The sequence below is a fragment of the Schistosoma mansoni genome, chromosome 4 (assembly GCF_000237925.1).
Source record: "Schistosoma mansoni strain Puerto Rico chromosome 4, complete genome".
In the NCBI taxonomy this organism is placed as follows: Eukaryota; Metazoa; Platyhelminthes; class Trematoda; order Strigeidida; family Schistosomatidae; genus Schistosoma; species Schistosoma mansoni.
In genome coordinates, this window is record NC_031498.1 from 25,037,913 (window position 1) to 25,059,021 (window position 21,109).

Genomic DNA, 21,109 nt, shown 5'->3' on the forward strand with positions numbered 1-21,109 from the left:
CTCTAGCTTGCATGCCTGCAGGTCGACTCTAGAGGATCCCACTTCCCGACTAACTCAATTTTAGTGAATATAGTTCATACCTCTCTAAACCGCTTTGTGAAATCTTGGATATGCGGTATTGGGTACGTATCTGGTACGGTTTGACGGTTGAGGGCTCTGTAATCTCCGCACGGTCGCCAGTCACCTTCATTCTTCTTTGGGACCATATGCAAAGGGGATGCCCATTGACTATCATAGGGACGGATAATACCCAGTTGTAGCATATAATCAAACTCGGCCCTAGCGATTTTGAGCTTATCTGGTGCTAGTCTCCTGGGTTTTGCAAAAACCGGTGCACCTTCGGTTTTGATAGTGTGACTTACTTTTAGTTTGTCTTTAGAAGGCTGTGGGTTTGGTTTAGTTAAGTTTGGTAATTCCGCGAGTATATCTTGGAATTTCGCTGTTGTTACTGGAGGAGTTTGAATCAAGTTAAGAGAGCTGATGTGACTTTCTTTGCCTTTTGTGTAATACGAAGTTTCTTTTAGTGTTAATCGCCGTTTCTTGGTGTCAACTAGAAATTCGTATCTCTCTAGAAAGTCCATCCCCAGTATTGCCAGATCTAAGTCGGCTACCGTGAAAACCCAAGGGAATTGCCTCCTGAACCCCAAATCTAGGGTTAAGTTTTTCTGCCCAAATGTCGCAATTTTAGTTTTATTTGCAGCTTGAAGTGTAATTGATGATGTTTCTCGACTAATCTCAGTTTTATTTTGAGGGATGATGCTAAGAGCAGCGCCAGTATCCACCAAGAAATTCAAGCCAGAGTTTCTGTCTCTAACATAAAACAAGCGACTGTTTTGGCGCCCCTCCTCAGTCGTCGCGACCTGGGGAGGGGTTACTCGTTTCCCGCTGTCTTAGAATTATGCTTAGGCCAGGCGCATGGTTGCATGCACTTGGTTGAGTTGACACCAAACTTCCAGTGGTACCAACAAAACTGCCCAGGTTGTCTGGACATTTGTGACCTGTTTTGTGACTTGGATCGTGGTCGTTGTGGTGACCTGCTCCTGTTTCTATGACCCATTTGCATTCTGGTGACAGCCTCAGTGAGACTCTTAACACTCGCAATGAGTCCTTCTATGACGGGGTCTTTTGCTGATTCTACTTTTTGTGTGTGATTTATTGTGCCTGGTCCAGTTGGAGGACCTCTCTCCATTATTCTATCGGCTATACGCGCTAAATGAGATAATGAGGTTTCAGGATCTTGTGCATCCAAACAGTGTTGGGCGTAGCATGGGAGAGCTTGTATCCATCCTTGTTTTAGGACTGCTTCACCCACCGTGTTATCACCCATTAACACTTGGAGGTGACGCAAAAACTGTGACGGCGACCGATCACCTAGTGTTTCACCTTGAAAAAGTCTTTGGATTCTTTGACTATCTGATAATGATAAACGGTTTATTATCTCTCGTCTTAAGATGGTGTATGGTTGTGGTGATGGTGGATCTAAAATCAAGTCACGGACTTCTTTGGCAACTGAAGGAGGAAGGATAGAACACAAGTCTCTATAGCGAATCCCTTCAGATTTGATATTGTGTCTTGTGAAATAATGCTCTAGTTGAGCAAACCACAACTCAGGATCACTACGATCAAATTCTGGAAGTCGGGATTTCGTAGTTATAACAGTGTCTATCACCACTGGTGACAAATCCTCCAGATTATGGGTTTCTATTGAGTCTGACATGAGGTATGTGACAAATATAGCAATAAAGTTAGCACGAAAAATGGTTACTATAACACGAATAACTTAAGATAATACGGAATAAACTAGTTATATACTCAACTTAGTTTACGGATAATCCGGTCTACTTTTACGATTAAGTAAAAAAAAATTAATATCAGAAATGAGGTTAAATTGTGTTCAAAAAGGGCAAAAAGGGCTCACCACTTTCGTGCCTATAGGTAACCCTCGTGCTATTGATAGAAGAAACCAGAGAAGTAGTGAATAGGTCTTTATTTCGATCTTCGCGCAGTCACAGTGGAGCGTGGGATTATCTGTTCAGACAAACAAAGGCTCTCAACATTCCATATAAGATAGTAGGGAATATAACGCTTACAAAAGGTAAGGAAGTGAATGAATACTTGAACAATACTGTTTTAGCATATGCTTGGTTGTTTGGGGTCAACTCTTAACCAACCAACCTGAGCTGTTACACAGTTATCTTTGCTATTATAATAATGGACCCAACCCCACAATCTCAGATTTGTCATGATGGGACTATCTAAACTATAAAATCTTACGTGTAACTCACGTCATTGTCTACACTAACTCATAGCATCATAACGATCAGTAGTCTGATATTTAACACTTCTGAAGAACACATTTGGTCTGTGAAGAGGGCAATGTATTTGGTGCGAAGACCAAGAGGTTACATAGAGTGACTACGTTTGCATGGCTGGGCTATGGCATTTCTATTACTGATCCCCGTTGATCATTTTTGAACTTCTCTTTAGTGTTATATATTGAACGTAAATCTTCCCACTTATTATATATTCAGCTTCGAAGATCGTGTGGTTAGAAACTAATAGTACTGTACTACTCTCCCATCGAAACCAACATGACGCTGGTTTGTTGTTAAATCAAATGGGGTTGTCCCGCGCCGGAGGTCACCAAGACAAAAACCAGAATCCTTCAGGTACTGATAGACTGAAAGATAAATAGAAAAGAAGACGGCGACAATAGATCTAGAAATACATGTCATAACTTCCAATTTTTACCGCCTCCAAGTCTCCCATGTTCTAGAAGGGACATACCTGGAGTCTACTGACAATTCCCACGTTATTCGGATTCGGGACTAAAATACTAGTCCATGGTTTGTCTTAAGACAATCCAGGGTGAAACCGAATGAAGCTGCTGAACGCTTGGTGAATTTTTACTAAGAGGTAGTAGCCATAAGTAGTGACTATATAAATCTGGTTAGAAATAAGAATACTTTTTAAACTAGTACGCGTTAGGTTATGGGGTTTAAGTGGTGGTCGGTATTAGTTCACTTATCTATGTTACTATAATAATAGGTCTGATCGGATATCGTGGATATGCTATTATATGACTACTCAATCTATAAGATTTTATGTCAAGGTCACATCACTGTCGAAATTGACTCTTATTGTGATAGTCAGCAGCATACCTTTTATGAACCTTTGAACGACACATCTTGGTCGAGGATGAAATAATTTATTTGATATAAAGATAAAGAGGTTATTTAGAGTGACCATGCCTGAGTGAACTAGCTGTACCTCGTTCCTGCACTTACTTTTCTGACTTTCTTCAAGTGTTAAATGTTTAGCGTAAACCTCCTCGGTTATCATAAGTTTAGCTTCAAGGATTGAGTCGATAGAAAATAATAGGACTAAAAAAACTTCATACTACAACAGTGTACTTCAGCTGTCTTAAATATAATACAGACATCCACAATGAGACTATAAATGACCCAATTTAAGCACTCGATATCCACCAACCAATAATTAGAAGAAGGCCACTCCTCCTCTAAGTTTAGAAGAAAGCAGATAAAATGACTACAGAGGATTTAGACTGGCAGAAATATTTTCAATATCATCAAAACTGTTGTAGGCTCTAGTCTATAAAGAACGTGCGCTCTCACTCACAGAAACAAACTATTTCTTAAGAGTTGCTAACTCTGAACTTGAAGCGCTTTTAAAGTCGATGACGAATAGTAGATTAGCAATACCACTTCATCCCAAGGTATTAAATTTGACAAAAATCAAATAAAATGACAGCAAATCTAATAACATGGCTAAACCTAGCAAAATACTCTGAAGTATTTAACCATGTTAGGCAATTAAAATTCATAAATGTCGATCTTGAAAGGTTCATGTTACTTCTAAAGTATGTTTCTGCGCGCTGTACACGACAACTCACACCAGCCCTTACAACCTAATGCCTTCCTTGCAAACTAACAATGTGTGTTTATGATGATTGAAAGTAATCAAATTATTGTACTAACCAGGAACCTCCGAAACAATGAGATTTAAGCCGAACAGAACCAGATGGGCACAAACAAACGTGCTGTATTTGGAACACGTAATCAGCAGGTGATCAAACACATAAGAATCATTGGTTCGTACGAATACCCGAGTTGTATGAGCGGATTCAAATGTAAACAAATATCTCAGGTCCTCAATAGAATCAGTGAGGGATAAGCATTGGCTTCATGGCCTTAAAAAAAGCCGGATTTGTTTCAGGAAAATTTTGTTAGTGTTGGGCTAGATTGGAAGCGAAATGTTTAGTTTTTCGGTGCTGTATATTTGTGAACAGCATTAAACTATGGAGAGATCTGTGAAGAGCTAGTAGGAACTGCACAGAGGCCTGGTATCCCTAGAAGAGTAGGTGAGTAAGGCTATCCGGACGTAAAATTATGGAAATGCCATTGTTTCTTACATCGAACTAGCAACATTTCTCTTTTACCAGTGATAACTATCATGAAGACGCAACCTGAACATAGGTCATGTTTACTTTGCTCAGAAACTGCTAAATATAGTAACATTCGGTTTTTTTAGTTATTTTTAAGACCCATATTTCTCTATGTCTCCGCACATGCAAAAATAAAATAAGTTTTCAACTGAAAAAGTGTATATTCCCTGGAACATATGTAGGAATTTGAAACAAACGATTTCAAAGAATTATAATGTACTGGCTTCGCAGACTTTGACTACTTTCACTGATACTTGATAAAAAAAATGAATGATATGTTTTACATTCAAAACACTTTCAGTAGTCCATACAAACTCAACATAGTAGTCTTACATGAAAGTCGTTTAATACGGTAGACTATTTGCCAATAGAAAATACACAGATTAAATCCAGATTCTACTCACTGTGGTCGGGGTACTGTAATATTCTCCAAGCCAATGTGACCATAGCTTCTCCCGTATATAGCTTCAAGATATGGGTAAACAACTATGAACATAGCCATAGATTTTCTTCACATGTTTCTCCATTCTCTTGATCCTCTTATTATGACACTTACATGACTTACATTATGACTAACCTGTACTTTGTTAACAGCTTACTCCACTAACTTACCTTTAAATTGTATCAACCTTTAAATATCTGAAGGAGGTTTTGTGGAGATTTTAATAATTTTATATAGTTTAAATCATGAGTCAATTGAAGCTAGACCACCATGGAAAACCTGGAAGCAATGGACGGCCATTTCGTTCTATTGTGGGACTCCTCAGTAGTGCGCATCCACAATCCCGCCTCGCGAGATTCCAACCCAGAACCTATCAGTCTCGCGCGCGAGCACTTAACGTCTAGACCACTCAGCCGGCCGGCATCCAACGGTGTTAATGTCTAACTTCAACCAATCCACGAAATTGAACAACCATCTGTCAAATTCACTACAGTTATCAGAGACTAGTAACTGGGTCAACAGTGCTAGACGTAACCAAAGTTTTGGAAACATCCCTTAACAAGATGCTTGGTAAATGCTAATTTTTTTCAAGATGACATTGGATACTGAACCATGGTAACAAATAGTATACTGTATCATCAAGGTAATTATTTAAGCTTCGAATTTGAAGCTACCAGATTTAAATTTTATTTTCATAGTTGCAAGCGCGAGTCAATTGAAGCTAGACCACTAAGGAAAATCTGGAAGCACTGAACGGCCGTCTCGTTCTATTGCGAGATTCCTCAGCAGTGCGCATCAACGACCACGTCTCGCGAGATTCCAACCCAGGACCTGCCAGTCTCGTGCCAGAGCACTTAACCGATAGACCACTGAGCCGGAATCTGATGGTGTTTATGTCTAACTCCAACCAATCCACGAAGTTGATCGACCGTTCACCATTAGTCTTCAATGAGTTCCTATCTCACAACAAACGTGGTTTGATCTCCACTGGTCACTGCTTCTCAATAGAACTCTTGGATTTACCTATCGAAGTCAGTCACTAGTGTGCATATGATTATTATTACATACAAACAAAAAATGATTATAATTGTATTTTTAGCATATAAAATAAGTTCAATGAATAGATCTATTCATGAGTAGACCATCCAAATAAAAGTAGTACAAATCAATCGTACAAAAGGATGATAAAAATAAATAGACAATATTCACATGATGAAATTAACTTATTAAACATAGAAACAAAATGAGATAATCATAATGGTGAATAGGGATTTCTATAATCAATTCGTTCAAAAATATTTTATAAACAATAATGTAGGTTCCATGTTCAATTAAGATAGGAAGCCATCTAAGAGGTAATACATGATTACGTCATGTTAAATTGATAATTGTTTCGGTTCAAGATACATATAATTTCCTAAAAATACTTCTTGTCCTTGTTTTAAATGTTTTGAATTTTGATAAGTAGCCCTTTGCGCCTGATTGTTGACATTATCAGTAGTATCTAACATTTCTTGATGATTTGTATATTTTGTTTCTATTGTCATATCTAATGTATCATATTCTAATTGACTATATGGTTCATAAATCGAAAGTTGAGATTTCCCAATTGGAATATCATTAGTTAATTGTGTTTTTTCATGTTGTAAAAAACAATCAGGTATTTCATCATAAATTAATGATTGATATTTTTCAGGTTGAGTTGGGACATTATATCTTGGAATAAATGTAAGTTTAGTGATAGATCTTTGTGGCGTTGGCGGCGTTTGATTGCATAGAATAGTTGGTTCTTTACTTAAATTTGAAGTGGCGGGTTTCGTAGTAAATAGTACTTTGGAACTACATAAAAATGATAAATAGACTATATATATATATATATATATATATATATATATATATGGGGGTTTCTGTTGTTACTGATAATATATTAGCTAGTAGTGGGGATGACTAAAGGTTAATTGAATTTAAATTCATTTGGTATTGTTCATTTGAATCCTCCCATTGATGTTTTGGACTGCAATTGATTAGTCTCTTATTGACATCTGTGCATACTGTGCGTATTGCCTCGATATAGCCTTAATTGACATTCATTATGTGCAAAGATGGATAGTGGCTAGCAGTGGAATCCCGGACGTTTGAAGCGAATGGTACTGGGTTCGAGTCCCAGAGTGAACATCAACTCTGAGATGCATTTACATCCAGCTGACGAGTCCCAAATAGGACGACACGCGCGTCCTGCATTCCACTGCTAGCTACTATCCATCCTTGTTAGTTGATTTCATTCTTTTCATGAATTTGTTTTCCTTGATAAATGTAAACAACAGTTGAATTAATGAGTCAATCTAAGGTAAACCACCATTGAAAACCTGTAATTACTGGACGACTATTTCATCCTAGCACGAGACTCTTCAACGGTGTTCTAGCTTAGATCGACTGATGAATTCAACTATTTAAAATTACTACAATCTCCACAAATCCCCATTCTAAAGATTTAAACAAAACAAGACTCCAAATAATTGTAAGAAATAATGAACTACTTTCTACTGCATATAACGTATTGAATTTAACTAAATTACTAAACTCTCCACAAAACCCCCCTTCTAATATATAGAAACTTAAATTCACCTAATATTACTTGTTTGAATCTTCCCACTGATGTTTAGGACTGCAGGATACAGGATGCAGGTACATCCAGCTGATGAGTCCTAAATAGGACGAAACGCGCGTCAAACTGGATTCCACTACTAGCCACTATCCATCTTTGTTTATAATATATAGAAGGTTTTAAAAAAACTGATTGTTCATTAGAGAATGGTAACTTATATATAAATAATGAAATGATTATGTAGTTTAAGTCAAGTCCAAAATGTTGTAACTATGTAATATTCTTCAATAATTTTAGATGCCGGCTCAGTGGTCTATCGATTAAGGGCTCTGATGCGAGACTGGTAGGTCCTGGGTTGGAATCTCGCTCATAAGGCGGAATCGTGGATGCGCACTACTGAGGAGTCTCACAATAGGATGAAACGGCCGTCTAGTGCTTCCAGGTTTTCCATGATGGTCTAGCTTCAATTGACCCATAATTTCAACTTTGAACAATAATTTTACATTATTCAAATAGTGTGTACACCTTTTCATAAAACACTTATTTCAACAAAACAAAAACAAAAGAACAAAACAAAAGAACATTATTATGACTGGCTTCATTAATACTAATAAGTAGTATATATATATATATTTATATATGTATTATAGACTGTATTTTTAATATATTGTATACTTCACCATTTCTGTTTATAGTTGATTTGTTCATTATTCTAAAATTATAGGTAGTTACAATGTCACAAAACTTGTATATGTAATACATATTTATTACTGATCAATATATTATATAATATAAATAAACAATTTTTTAATTTTTTTTTATAATTTTTTTAATTTTTGATAAACAATTCAATATACCTCATGGTAACTAAGGGTATTTATTAGATTTTAAGTAGTTCTAGCTAAAATAGAATCATAATTCCATATAGATAATCATGACAACAACAACACTTTGTACGATAGGAATGAAATAAATTAAATGAAACTGACTAGCCACTTTAAGACATTTACATTCAGTTTCAAATTACTTATTTAATTACTTAAGCCTGTTACCCCTTGTTGAGGAGTATAGGCCACCTACCAGTATTCTCCATTCAACCCTATCCCAAATAATCCTTTCCAGTTCTTTCCAGTTAACATTCATCCTTTTCATATCTGCTTCTATTTCCCGGCGTAATGTGTTCTTCGACCTTCCTCTTTACCGCCTCCCTTCCGAATTCCAAGTTAGGGCTTGCCTCAGTATGCAGTTTGGTGATTTCCTTAATGTATGTCCGATCCACTTCCAACGTCGTTTCCTAATTTCCTCTTCATCTGGAAGCTGGTTTGTCCTCTTCCATAAAACTCTGTTGCTAATAGTATCCGGCTAGTGAATGTTGAGTATTTTGCGTAAACAACTGTTTATCAATACTTGTACCTTCTTGACGATGGATGTAGTAGTTCTCCACGTTTCAGCTCCGTGCAGTAGGACTGTCTTGACGTTCGTATTGAAGATTTTCACTTTGATCTTGGCTAATAGTCATCTTGAGTTCCATATGTTCTTCAATTGCAGGGATGCTGCCCTTGCTTCGCCAATCCTCGCATTTACATCTGCATCAGATCCTCCACGTTCACCAACGATGCTTCCCAGGTATGTGAATGTTTCCACATCTTACAGAGTTTCTCCATCAAGTGTGACTGGGTTGGTGTTCTCTGTGTTGTATTTGAGAATCTTCCTTTTTCCTAGCTTCAAATTAGCTAGTCAATATATAGCCGAATGAAGGAACTAAACAACATAGAACTATAAATGATAGTTGATGACTGATCGAATTTATTATGCATTAAATCAGAAACCAAAGTAATTGGACAAGTCCATCACAACTATCTTATTATTTGCACTTGATTTGGTTTAGGAAGGATAAATGTTTACAGAGAAATTATTTTGTAAGATCTCGAAAAATTTTCAAATGACATCTGGATTTAAACGGTTGTACTTCACATTGTTGCTGAGGAATTTAATACTTTAGTGAATAAAAAACATTTTAGAGTATCTAGGTAGTTTTCAAAATCGTTATAAATCTTCTGCGAAAGTAATTGAGTCTAACGCCATTTATATAGGCATAGAAAACTAGGATAGATGGTGACTTGGCGTACGCCAAACATTACTCAGCTACTACAGTTTACTGACGGTCAAAATAATATATTGACTCATTTGGTTTTTATTTTAAAATCTTTGCCTGAGTTTCCTAGCTCAGTAGCTTCAATAGTCGTTAAGTGGTTTGAACTAATTTTGGACAAAATATATTTACATCGTTCCCTCTTCATCTTCAGTATATATTTGAAGTAAAACTGAATGAGCCACCAAACTAAGAACACAGGTTAGTGTACTTGACTTTTAATAGCCTGATAAAAGTCAATTTGTTCCTGTGGTTAATTACAACATAAAAGAGCAACAGTTTGATATACTAAATGGTTTGAATAATTTTTTCTCGTTAGCGTTTTGTTTGCGAGTTAGTTTATTACGGGATGGGGTCGCTAACCCTATGCCAAACCCTCCTCCTTTATTCGGGCTCGGGACCGAACTCGTGCAAATACTTTTATTTTACTAAGACTTCGTCAAAAGTATTCTGATTTTAGTAATTTAATTTTTTTTATTTAGGCAACTAGTGATCAAAATTTCACTTTCGTATTACGAACCATCATCAAGGAGATCTTCACGTGAAGCAAAACTCCTGACTTTGCTGAGATTTATTAGACTTGAAATTCTGACAATCTGAGGTAAAAAGGCTCTCTTCAAGAAAAGATTAGATTGATAGATGACTTATTGCTCTTATCGTACTAGATAAATTTTTCATTATATTGTTGACCAATTGTTCGTACCCAATTTTAAGGCTGCATCGGTCTTCATATTTCTATGTATTTTCATTATGACCTGAAACTGATGCTTACGAAAATCTCCTTATTTTTCGTTCTTACATTTCCGAAGTCGGATTAATTAACAGGTCGAGTGACGGCCTACAACTAGACAACAATAAGGTAAACACACATGAATACAGCGGTTACACTGATAGATGTGAAATTATTCACATCATAAAGTTGGCATCATAGATAACATTGAATCCGCTCCCTTTATGTTAAAATGGTTATTGTTTAGTCACTTGGTAGACTTGTAGATCTCGTCTATTTCACACTGTATGAACAACTGTTTAGGAACTTTTCATCATACATAAAATTTGCTATTTTATCTATTTTTCTGTCATTCAAGCCTTGTTATTTGTCAGTAGGCTAGGGATTAAATGATGAAGCTAAGAAGATAATTTTTCACTGAAAGTGTTTTCATTCATTGATTTGTTTGCTCAAAAGCATTCAAAACTTTCCAGTAAACTTTAATTCTCAGTTATTGAATATCTTCTGCATATTCTTCTGCATTACTCATTTTGAACCGTTAATAATACAATTGGAAATCAATGAGAGGTATATAAATGTATATAGAGAAAGCCCAAGCAATTCATTGTCTATATTTTAAAAATCAAGCAAACATTTAAGAAGTGACAAATTATATTACCCAAATGTTGCACCCATGTTAGTTCCCGTTTAACAAATAAACGTGTATAGTTCAAAGTTGAAATCATGAGTCAATTGAAGCTAGACCACCATCGAAAACCTGGAAGCACTGGGCGGCCGTCTCGTTCTATTATGGGACTCCTCAGCAGTGCGCATCCACGATCCCGCACTCGCGAGATTCGAACCAAGGACCTATCAGTCTCGAGCCAGAGCCCCTAACCGATAGACCACAAACGTGTATAGCTTAAATGAAACTTAAACTTTAAAAGTCCTCTTTTTAACAGTTGAATAATAGCATCGACTTACATTATAGGTTCACGATTCCAACTCATTCTATAGAAACCACATAAACGTTTTTGTCTCCGACAAATACAATATATTATTATTCCACATGAAATAAGACATAGAACAATAAATACGCTGATAAGCACATATATCCAACTATTATTTGTTTTTTCTATTACCTAATATGATAAAGATATTTTGGGAAAAAAAATATGCGAGCGAAAAAGTTATCGGGATGGGTCAATCAGAATTGAGGATGTAAATGTTAGGCTTTGTACAAAAGTCAACTAACACTTATAATGAAAAGAAGAAATATCTTTCTATATGCCTTAAAAAAACAAACATTGAAAATGATTGTGGACAATTAATTTTTCATAGTTGAAATCATGAATCAATTGAAGCTAGACCATCATGGAAAACCTGGAAGCATTGGACGGTTGTTTCCTCTTATTATGGGACTCCTCAGCAGTGTGCACCCAGGATTACTTTTTGCCATAACTGAATACTACTACTACTACTACTAATAATAATAATAATAATATCATTATTATTATTATTAATAATGAACAATATAAAATGTTAAGTTCTATCTCTGTAGGTAGCATATAAAAGACAAATAGACAATATCCTTAAATTCTGACCCTCAACAAGTAATCATAAAACAAATCTTAACTTTATGGTACTATACATGTTATAGGCAAACTAATCAGATAATCCCTCTTTGATCTTTGCCCCAAACTTACCCATCCATTTGTCCATACAGAATTTTCCATTACTTCTGATGCCAGTTTTTGATAAAGACTCTAACCCTAAATTCTTAAACCCTATTTCAAATACCTAACCCTAACCAAGAATAATTTGGGGACTTAGAAATCTATTAGGGTCTTTACAAGGGTTCAAGAGGTCGGATAATTAGTATTTGTATGGACGAATTTATGTATGGTGTTTTACAATTTACAGGCGGACTAACATGTGGAATAGACTAATACATTTAGTAGATATGTAAAATTTGTTTACAATTAGAAATATTATTATTTGTTTTCCATAAACTATGTCTTTACAAAGATTGTTTACTTGTTGACTATAAACCGGTTAAAAGTTTGTCGCTATTTATTTCTCAAGTTCGTCCTTATTCTATACTTTCGAGAGAAAAAAAGTGAACATTTAAAGTTGATATTTCGTAAGTGTTGTATCCCGTGGAGAATTATGAATGGTAACTTTTGAGGACTATTTATAGACCGATGTAATATGTATATTTCCTATTGTTTAGTTGCTAAGTAACTAAACTATTCATATTCATATTCCTTTTATTATAAGATTTATTTTGACCTATAGACTATTATACGTTTTACCATTCTTGAGTTATACCCAGTCTATTGATTATTGTTCTCCCTATTCACAACGACATTTGGCTAAATCTTTTACAAATGTTATTTTCTATTTTATGGTACGATGTGGTCAGTTTGTTTGGTATATAAACTCAGTATGTTTGAGAAAATTACTTCATATTTCAGGGGCTGTTATTGATGTTCTGGACTTAACTGGCTGGGCTAGGCAGATAGCAGGACTGATAAGTGCTCAAGACTGCTCATACGGCTTTTGTGTATCATAGCTCTGATTGATAATTCGCTCTTCTCTCATTGGCGGTCATATCACTCATATGTAAAACAGGGCACGTACACACTCAATCGAATAAATATCAACTGAGCAAGAACACACAAAACTCATACGATATAACATTAAGAGTTTAAGATTAGTGGTGTAAGAACAACTACTGATAAGCTTTTTTAGCTAAAAGATTTTATAGTAAACGTAACTGATATTCAGTGATACATGCTTTTGGCTTATTTTCTTCGGTTTGGATAACAGGAATTAAGGTATAAATTAGATAGATAAGCTAAGAGGGTTTCAATGGACTTTTATGAAGTCTAAATAAATGAAGATAACATGTGATTTATTTACAATCTAACACAAATCTGTCTTGTATTCAGAAGACCATCTTCAATTTCATAATTTTTTTTCAGTAAGGTTATCATAGTTTCGATCTTACAAACATTCTACACAGATCCAATGAAAAGACATCTGTTCAATGTAACCCCTATCTCTGGGAAAATGACTTTCATTTACTAAAGTCCTTAAAATAAATAAGTTTACTAGTTGACTCAGACTACCAGTAAATAAGTTTTCCTGCAAGTACATTGATTTCTATTTCGCTTATATACTACACCAAATAGTATACCATATTTGAGTAAGTGATAATCAAGTATAAACCCTGTATATTGCAATGAGTTCAACATATGAATGTTAGGGAACAAGGAAAACAAACTTTATGAAAACTGCCAGTATGATGAATATTAGATAATATACGAGCAAGAGTGATATATCATAACGTTCAGATGAAAGTACAATATTTTACCAGTGGTAAGTACTCAAAGATTATGAATTCATCAGTTTTTAAAGAAAGTGGTATATTTTCAATTTCTAGGACTTTTTTTTTATCTAACGAACCTGCATGATTGTCTCAACACAAAATAAACAGTAAGCATTACTCTGTGACACATAGTAACTTCAAAATGTACGATCTTCATCAACCAATTAACTTAATGATAATCTTTTACTTACTAGGGTTAAGTTTTCAGAACAATCCTCAGGGACTTTACTACAAAACTGTGACTGATAGAGTTCGACTTTATCAAACGTGGGACAGCTATCAATTTAATGGAGTTTCGCTAACTGAACTGGATCAAACTATCCAACTAAGAGAACAAACCTTCATCAAAATCATTCACCTGAGCTACAAATCTCCACCATCTTACAGCTATCATTTGATGACAACCATACTATATCACGAATCGTGAAATATTCAGTTTTGACTCTCTAGTTTAAAGTTGTGAAACATTCCATTCCGCAGTGTGGTGGTAAGTTTCAATTATCAAGAAGTTCTAAGTGAGGATTATAAAACTGATTTTCAATAGTTCTCAAGCTGATATCAGTACTTGAAGTAAACTAATTACGAACAAGTAAACGATTGGTATTACTCTTGCAGGACTCGTATGGGGGTTTACGATAAAATTGAATTTCATTTAAATCATAAACCGATGAAAGCTAGGAAACTAATAAAACTAGAGGCACTGGATGGCCGTTTCGACTCAGTACGGAACTACTCAACAGTGCGAACCCACGACCCTATAAACGAACGTTCTGGGATCGATTCCCGGTCGCGGGTTCATGGGTGATTATTTCTGATGAGTCCTGTACTGGATCGTGATGGCCTTCCAGTGCCCCCAGCTTTCGATGGTTTCTAACTTAGATCGGTTCGTGATTCCAATAAAATTCACCAGTCTCTACAATCACATACCGACGATAACATCAAATGTTTTCAAAATAAACATTACGTTTCTTACTATTACGTCATCATTGTTGTTTTTTGATGAAACGGTTGATAAATTTATTCTTTTGAAATTTATGAAATCAGGTAAACCATTTGAATTAACTATGGGTTTATAATGATCAGGCCATAAAGTTGGTGGTGTATTACAACGTAGACCAGTCCACTGATTTTGACAAAAACAACGAAAATTTCCATAGAGATTTTCGCACATTGAATTTACACTACAAGATGATGTTATGTGGTGGTTCATATTAATACTTTCGTTGCTGTCGTTATTATTTGGTTTCATTGCACATTCATCTATATCCAATTCACACCTAATAATAGAATGAAAATAGCACCAGTATAATACGGATTATCAAGAAAGAGAAAGAAACAGAAAGACAGAAAGATAGCAGATAAATGCGATTGTAGGTGGGTTTGTGAACATTGTTGATCGCCACAGTTTTAATCATAGGGTGATCTGATTTAAACAACCAACTAAACCAGAAAGTACTGGGCAACTGTCTCGTCCTAGTACGTGGGTCCTCAGCGGTGTGGATCCACGACCCCATCAGAGGTCTAACCCAGGGCCTTCAGGACCCTTAGTAATCGTCTAACCTTTCGACCACCGAGCCAGTATCTCATGATTTACATTGCTATCATCAATCGATTAGTGACACTCTGCAACCATTTCCCGTGAGATTAGTGGGTAAATGTTTCACACTCAAGTTTCTGGACACCTTAGATTAGTCACCGGTAAGCACATGATTTCAAGACAACCTATCACGAGTATACTGGGTGATCTTAAGTAATCTGAACGATAATATTTCTCAGGTTTTGTTTAAATTGGTGTTAGGTAGTTGAGATACTTGTCACTTTTCATCAGGCCATGTCAACAAGTTTGATAGAATTGATGTTTTTCACTAGACTCACACATTTTCAATTCACTGCTGTTGCCAAAATCGCTACCACTGAGGTTTTTTAGAATACAATTGGTCTTATCTAGAATTGGGGTATTTACACCTACTGATCACTGAGTAGTTACCAGTGTAATGTTTATCTAGTCTAGAGTGCTGATCTTGTTCCATGGATTGAGTTGCACTCTGGGCGCTAAACTAAAGGAGTTGATAAAGTGTGATACCTTTCATCTGATGTTATTTGGTCATGGACGCTAACAGGGAGCCCTAGGACTAGATACTGTACTAATCAATACATACTAGCAAGGCGGATATGGAGTCTTTTCAAATTTGAAAACCCGTGCTTAAGCTGGTTAAATTTGATGGTATTTTTGGATATCCCATTATTGTGATTTATTCCTGAAACTGAGTCTATCAGATTCTGTTGACATTTCAGGTTTTTGTGAATGAACACCACTAAAGATACTTGTATTTGCAGTTTGAAATTATCTTTACTGTCAAGCCATATTCAAAGAAATATAATCCTCAATGATTGCTTCATGTTGCACGTCACAATGTTGACTATGGTTAAAATGGTTCTTACTGTTTAGATTCATGACAAAAGAATTAATCTTGCGAAATAAAAATCAAATCACGAATATTAATACTGCAGACGTCCTTAAAACATACACCATTTTAGGTGAAACCACTTTCCATTTTGTTCCAAATAGCATCTTGGATGGTGTGTTTAAGCAAAATGAACGGTTGTTAACGACCTTGTGATTTTTATCATCTTATCAGTCAGTGTCTAAAGAAGTAGAAAAATTTACATGAGCCTAGCTTTCGAAGAAAGCTTATCGAAATTCTAATTCCCCATTTGATCTACAACCTGTTGAAATGAGTGTTTGAATTTAATAAACATCAATAAAACTTCATATACATGGTTTGCACTCAATAAATATTATGAGCAAATTTTTATGCATTAAAATGTAACCAGTCTGAATTACCATTTGCCTGTAAACCCAGGTATACAAACACAGTATGGAATGGGATTGGATAAACTTCTGTTTTCTTCATCAAAGTACTTTAGTAAACAAAATCCATTTTGACAAATATCTTGTAAAGGACTGCATTGATTTGGAGGTTCTGAACAATGTGGTCCTAAAAAGAAGAAAATGAAAACTTTCCAGATTTAACTACTTCCGGCAGTGCATTATCGTGATCATCTACTATCTGTCTGTTACATTAAGAAACAAACTATATGTTCAAAGACGTTTCTTATGAACGAAGGAATTTGTGTAGTATGAAAATTGACGGATGGAACCTCAAATATAACCTGCTTGTATATGATAAAACAATGTGATAATCAAATGTTTCATGAAATTGGAGTTAAAAACAGTAAAATGAAGAGGGGGACAAATAGGAAAACAAAATGTATTGGTGTAAATGTGTCACTTGGCCACAGTACATAAATGTTTTAGTTGTTGATATCTCGTTCCCCAGAGATAACAACTGGAAAGTTTATGGTTATTCACCAGGCTATAACCGAATACGGATGAACACACGTGTGACTATTGTACCTTGACATGATTCTAAGAAGACTTATCCTATTGGATGTGGACGTGAGAAATGACAGTAATTGACCAGGAATAAGAAAGTCGACAGTCTCATTAGATGAAAATTGATTTCAGGTAAATCTGTATGAGGTTCAGATATTCGTCAATATCAGACGAAAAATTTATCGACAGTAATATTTTTTTCGTTATTAAATTTGTAAAGCCTATGACCACACATGCAAACTTATTTTACCCTGGCATAGTTGTAGAGAGTCCTTGAAATATACTGTTACACTTTATAGGTTTAAGAAGAGTGTGGAATCGAAAATAATTTGTTTTTTTCAACCAACAATAATCTTGTCACCATTTGACTATGTAATCAAATCTAATTGGAACAAATCAAGTAAGACTTAGTCAAAAAATGGCAACACCTGTTTCAAATGATGTGTTACCTAGACCGCAAGAAATCAATGGCTAACTAATCGATCATGTCGACTTAAGGCCTATAATTTGAAAAGATAGTAAAATTGGTTCTTGTAAACAAATAAATAATGTATTGGAACTTATTCTGTTCGTAATTTGATTCGGTAGAATATTTTAAGGGTAAATTATGTGTAGGAGTATAAGGAACTTTTACTCATAAGACGCTGCACTGATTTCAATATCACCGTTACCCACTAATCACTACCGAAGAAAGAACTGTACGCTATAATCCGTTATGTTTTAGGTGTTAAGACATTGGAACTTTACGATGAGAAGATTGGCGAGAAAATTTATAGAATTAATCACAATAAAAGCATTATAAATAGCCAAATATAGACATTTAGCCACCTAAATTGGTATTTTAGAGCAATAAAAGCTTTTGGATTTCTGAAACAGCTCACTATTTACGATCATAAATTATGAGAGTGATTTTATTACAATTTGGTAACATACCTGAAAAATTATGTTTACATGCGCAATTATATCCAACATGAGTATTAGTACAAGTTCCCATAGGGCCACACGGAGTTAATATACCACAATGATCAATTTTGTTACATTCATCACCAGACCATCCTAGTTTTTCAGATTAGAAAAGAGTGAAAAGCAATTCACGAAATTCCATGAAACCAAGAAGTTTCACTGATTGACGATGACTTTGTTAGGGGTTGACAACTGATAAACGAATTTGTCTTATGATTGTCTAAGAGTAGAAATAATTGCTTATACAGTTTTCAGCAATTTAGATAAGTGTAAAAAACTACTCGACCAGTTTAATATTTTCTCTTGGTTACAGAATTGTCATACATTACATTAGTAGAATAATATGATCAGAGCAACCGTTCGTATAGATTAAAATCAATCTGGATACAGTAATAAGCCTACACGTAAACACCTCTATAAACTTAGCCCTAAAAAATTGGTCGCTTAAAAGTTCTTACAAAGTATAGATCATAATATCCACTCCAACGCAATGAAAAGTGTGAAAAGTGGCCCATACCTTAAGTGTCTCAAAATTATTTAGTGATCTTATATTTATAGACAATGGCATTGCCATAAGTACTATCACATTTATCACTTAAGTCGTCTGTTTCAAGCGAGGTCACTCCTAATAAAAACATGGAATTTACTTTGTTTGCTTAATTCCGTATCGATTGACTTCTATGAAAACAACTGTTCAACAGGCACCTTATTATATCAGAACTAGAAAACTTCGATAAGTGGAGTAATTTTGCCATTGGCCCTTAAAAAGAGCAAAGGAAAAATCAAGCTTATGAACAACACGTCCTGTCAATGAAATCACAAAATAGCCTAACTTAAAGATCGGCCGTAACTATTTAAATAGTTAGGTTTTACCAAGACAATAGGTCAGAAACGTTTTAGCAGCCATTCATCTCAAAGGTCTAAAACGTCTTCTTTTTTGAATAAATCTTACTAAAGGCTAAGACATTGTATAACACAGTGCCTATTCTGAATTTAAACTACTTCAAGTGAATTCAGAGTTTAGAAACAGAGTAGAGAATCAAAACCTTTCTTAGCAGCAATAAGACGTTTACGTAAGTTGGTATGGTCTTAAGTGGTGAGGCTTTAGATGCAAACGATACTAAGTCCGTACAATATTCAGACCGGACAAGTAACTATGAGGCCTAGTTAGCTGCTTGATCGGAGAATGAAAACTTGTTTTCCTGGGTGGCATCTGTTGACCAAAACCGAAAACAAACGGTGGAGATATCAATAACAGTATATGCTTCGGATGAATTAGCGAGTTAAAATTAAAAATAATACCGACATTTCAGAGCAAATTCTAAAGTTTGTTTCACCTGTGAATAAGATAGTGTGAAGATGAGATATTCTTAAAATCTAGGGTCCAATTTTATCAAATAACATAAATATCTGGGGGTCGTATCAGATATTTTGAGGAAATCTACGTGAAGACTTGAATGCATGTTATCTATTAGATCCTATTAACATCTACTTGTTCAGTTGTAAGCTTCAGTCACTTCAGAGTTATCAGAGGTTTGAGAACCTCTTGGAGGTTTAACATTGTTAAACATGATTTAACAAGCCTTGATAAAAACATGAATGTTCTTTGATAAAATTAGAGCTCCTAAAAGTAAACTTATACTGATACTAATATTTAAATAAGTCAAGAATCCTCTTACAATACCTTCGGGGTTAAGTAGAATGGTGATCCGAGAATAATTAGAATATGACATAAAATTGTTGACCCTTGAAAGTTCTCACAGTCGTAGTTTTTGAATGAAGCTCATACAGGCATCAAAAATTTCCAATTCAGGATAGCTTTTAGGTGGTTATCAAAGTTTTCTCAAAAGCAATATATCGTCATAAGTAAACTTCTTTTTAGGCAAGCCTGATTAAGATACATGACTTATTAAGAAATCGCAACCAAGAACAGAATATTCTATAACGTTTCGGGGTTAAAACTCTACTGATAATTTACCCAAACTAGTATTGAATGGAAGCAATAAAATTTTAAACACTGATCGATTCTGAAGAGAGCATTTAAATTATTAATTTAATTATAGCATCTATGAAATTTCTTCACATAGACGAACTTACCAGGAATACACACCCTTGCGCCCGTTGAAATATCACAACCATAGTGCCGTATTCTTTGTTGCGGAACGCAGCTGACGCTACAATCTTTTCCATAGCTGCCACGATTACAAACAGCCCAAACTGCTACATACATAGTTATATATCCTTGTGTTATATTTCGAGATATTTCATGATGATGATAAGAATAAAAAAGTGATGAACCACCAGTTTCAAATGGAAACACAGTATACGTGTACGCGTTATCTTCAAATGTTGTCAAATGGTCATCTAAATCAGAAAAAGAATAATCCGCATCCCAAACTTCGATCTTCATGTACAATTTGGACTGCAATTTGTTTAATCAAAACATACGCATGTTACCGGAAGCTTATTCACTATTCTGGACAGCGGGTTTGGTACATAGTCTATGAAATCACCAAAAGAGATAGAATTCTGGTTCATTAAGGAAGCTTTCGGTGTTCTCATATCTAAAATGCTGCACCCTCTATTTTTGGTTTCAAGAAAACTAATAAAAATGAAGGTTACCTCGAGTTTTGATCGCCTATACAAAGTTTAAAATACAAATCACAGTAATCTGGTCTTGAGAAAGAGTTGCAATGTCCACTTGACGAACTCACTGTAATGTTAACAAATTTTAAATATAATGTTGCATATCCGTCTACTTGCAGCGCATTTTGGAAGTCTAAAATTAAGGTTAAATATAAAAACCTCCTTACTAAATGACAATAAAATAACCAGAGACACTAAATGTCCAATATCCATAAACTAGCGATATTATATAACAACTTGCAAACCTAGCGCTTCCATAAGTTGTTACTATTAGTTGGTATAAACGAACCGGTCTGATTCCACTTGCAGGATGAGGATAACTATTTTTTCGCAAAC

General features: G+C 35.1%; 2 protein-coding genes across 2 annotated transcripts; both read right to left on the bottom strand.

The window, feature by feature from the left end:
* Positions 1-871: 871 nt before the first annotated feature.
* Smp_149190 (hypothetical protein) lies at positions 872-4,967 on the bottom strand (the record flags this gene model as incomplete). Its single annotated transcript, XM_018797301.1, has 2 exons — positions 872-1,409; positions 4,870-4,967. The coding sequence occupies 2 exons, from the start codon at positions 4,965-4,967 to the stop codon at positions 872-874; spliced, it is 636 nt and encodes a 211-aa protein (XP_018652356.1).
* Positions 4,968-6,021: 1,054 nt separating this feature from the next.
* Smp_050520 (notch) lies at positions 6,022-20,537 on the bottom strand (the record flags this gene model as incomplete). Its single annotated transcript, XM_018797302.1, has 6 exons — positions 6,022-6,746; positions 11,358-11,515; positions 14,741-15,044; positions 16,613-16,766; positions 18,098-18,220; positions 20,225-20,537. The coding sequence occupies 6 exons, from the start codon at positions 20,535-20,537 to the stop codon at positions 6,284-6,286; spliced, it is 1,515 nt and encodes a 504-aa protein (XP_018652357.1). The 3' UTR covers positions 6,022-6,283.
* Positions 20,538-21,109: the final 572 nt, after the last annotated feature.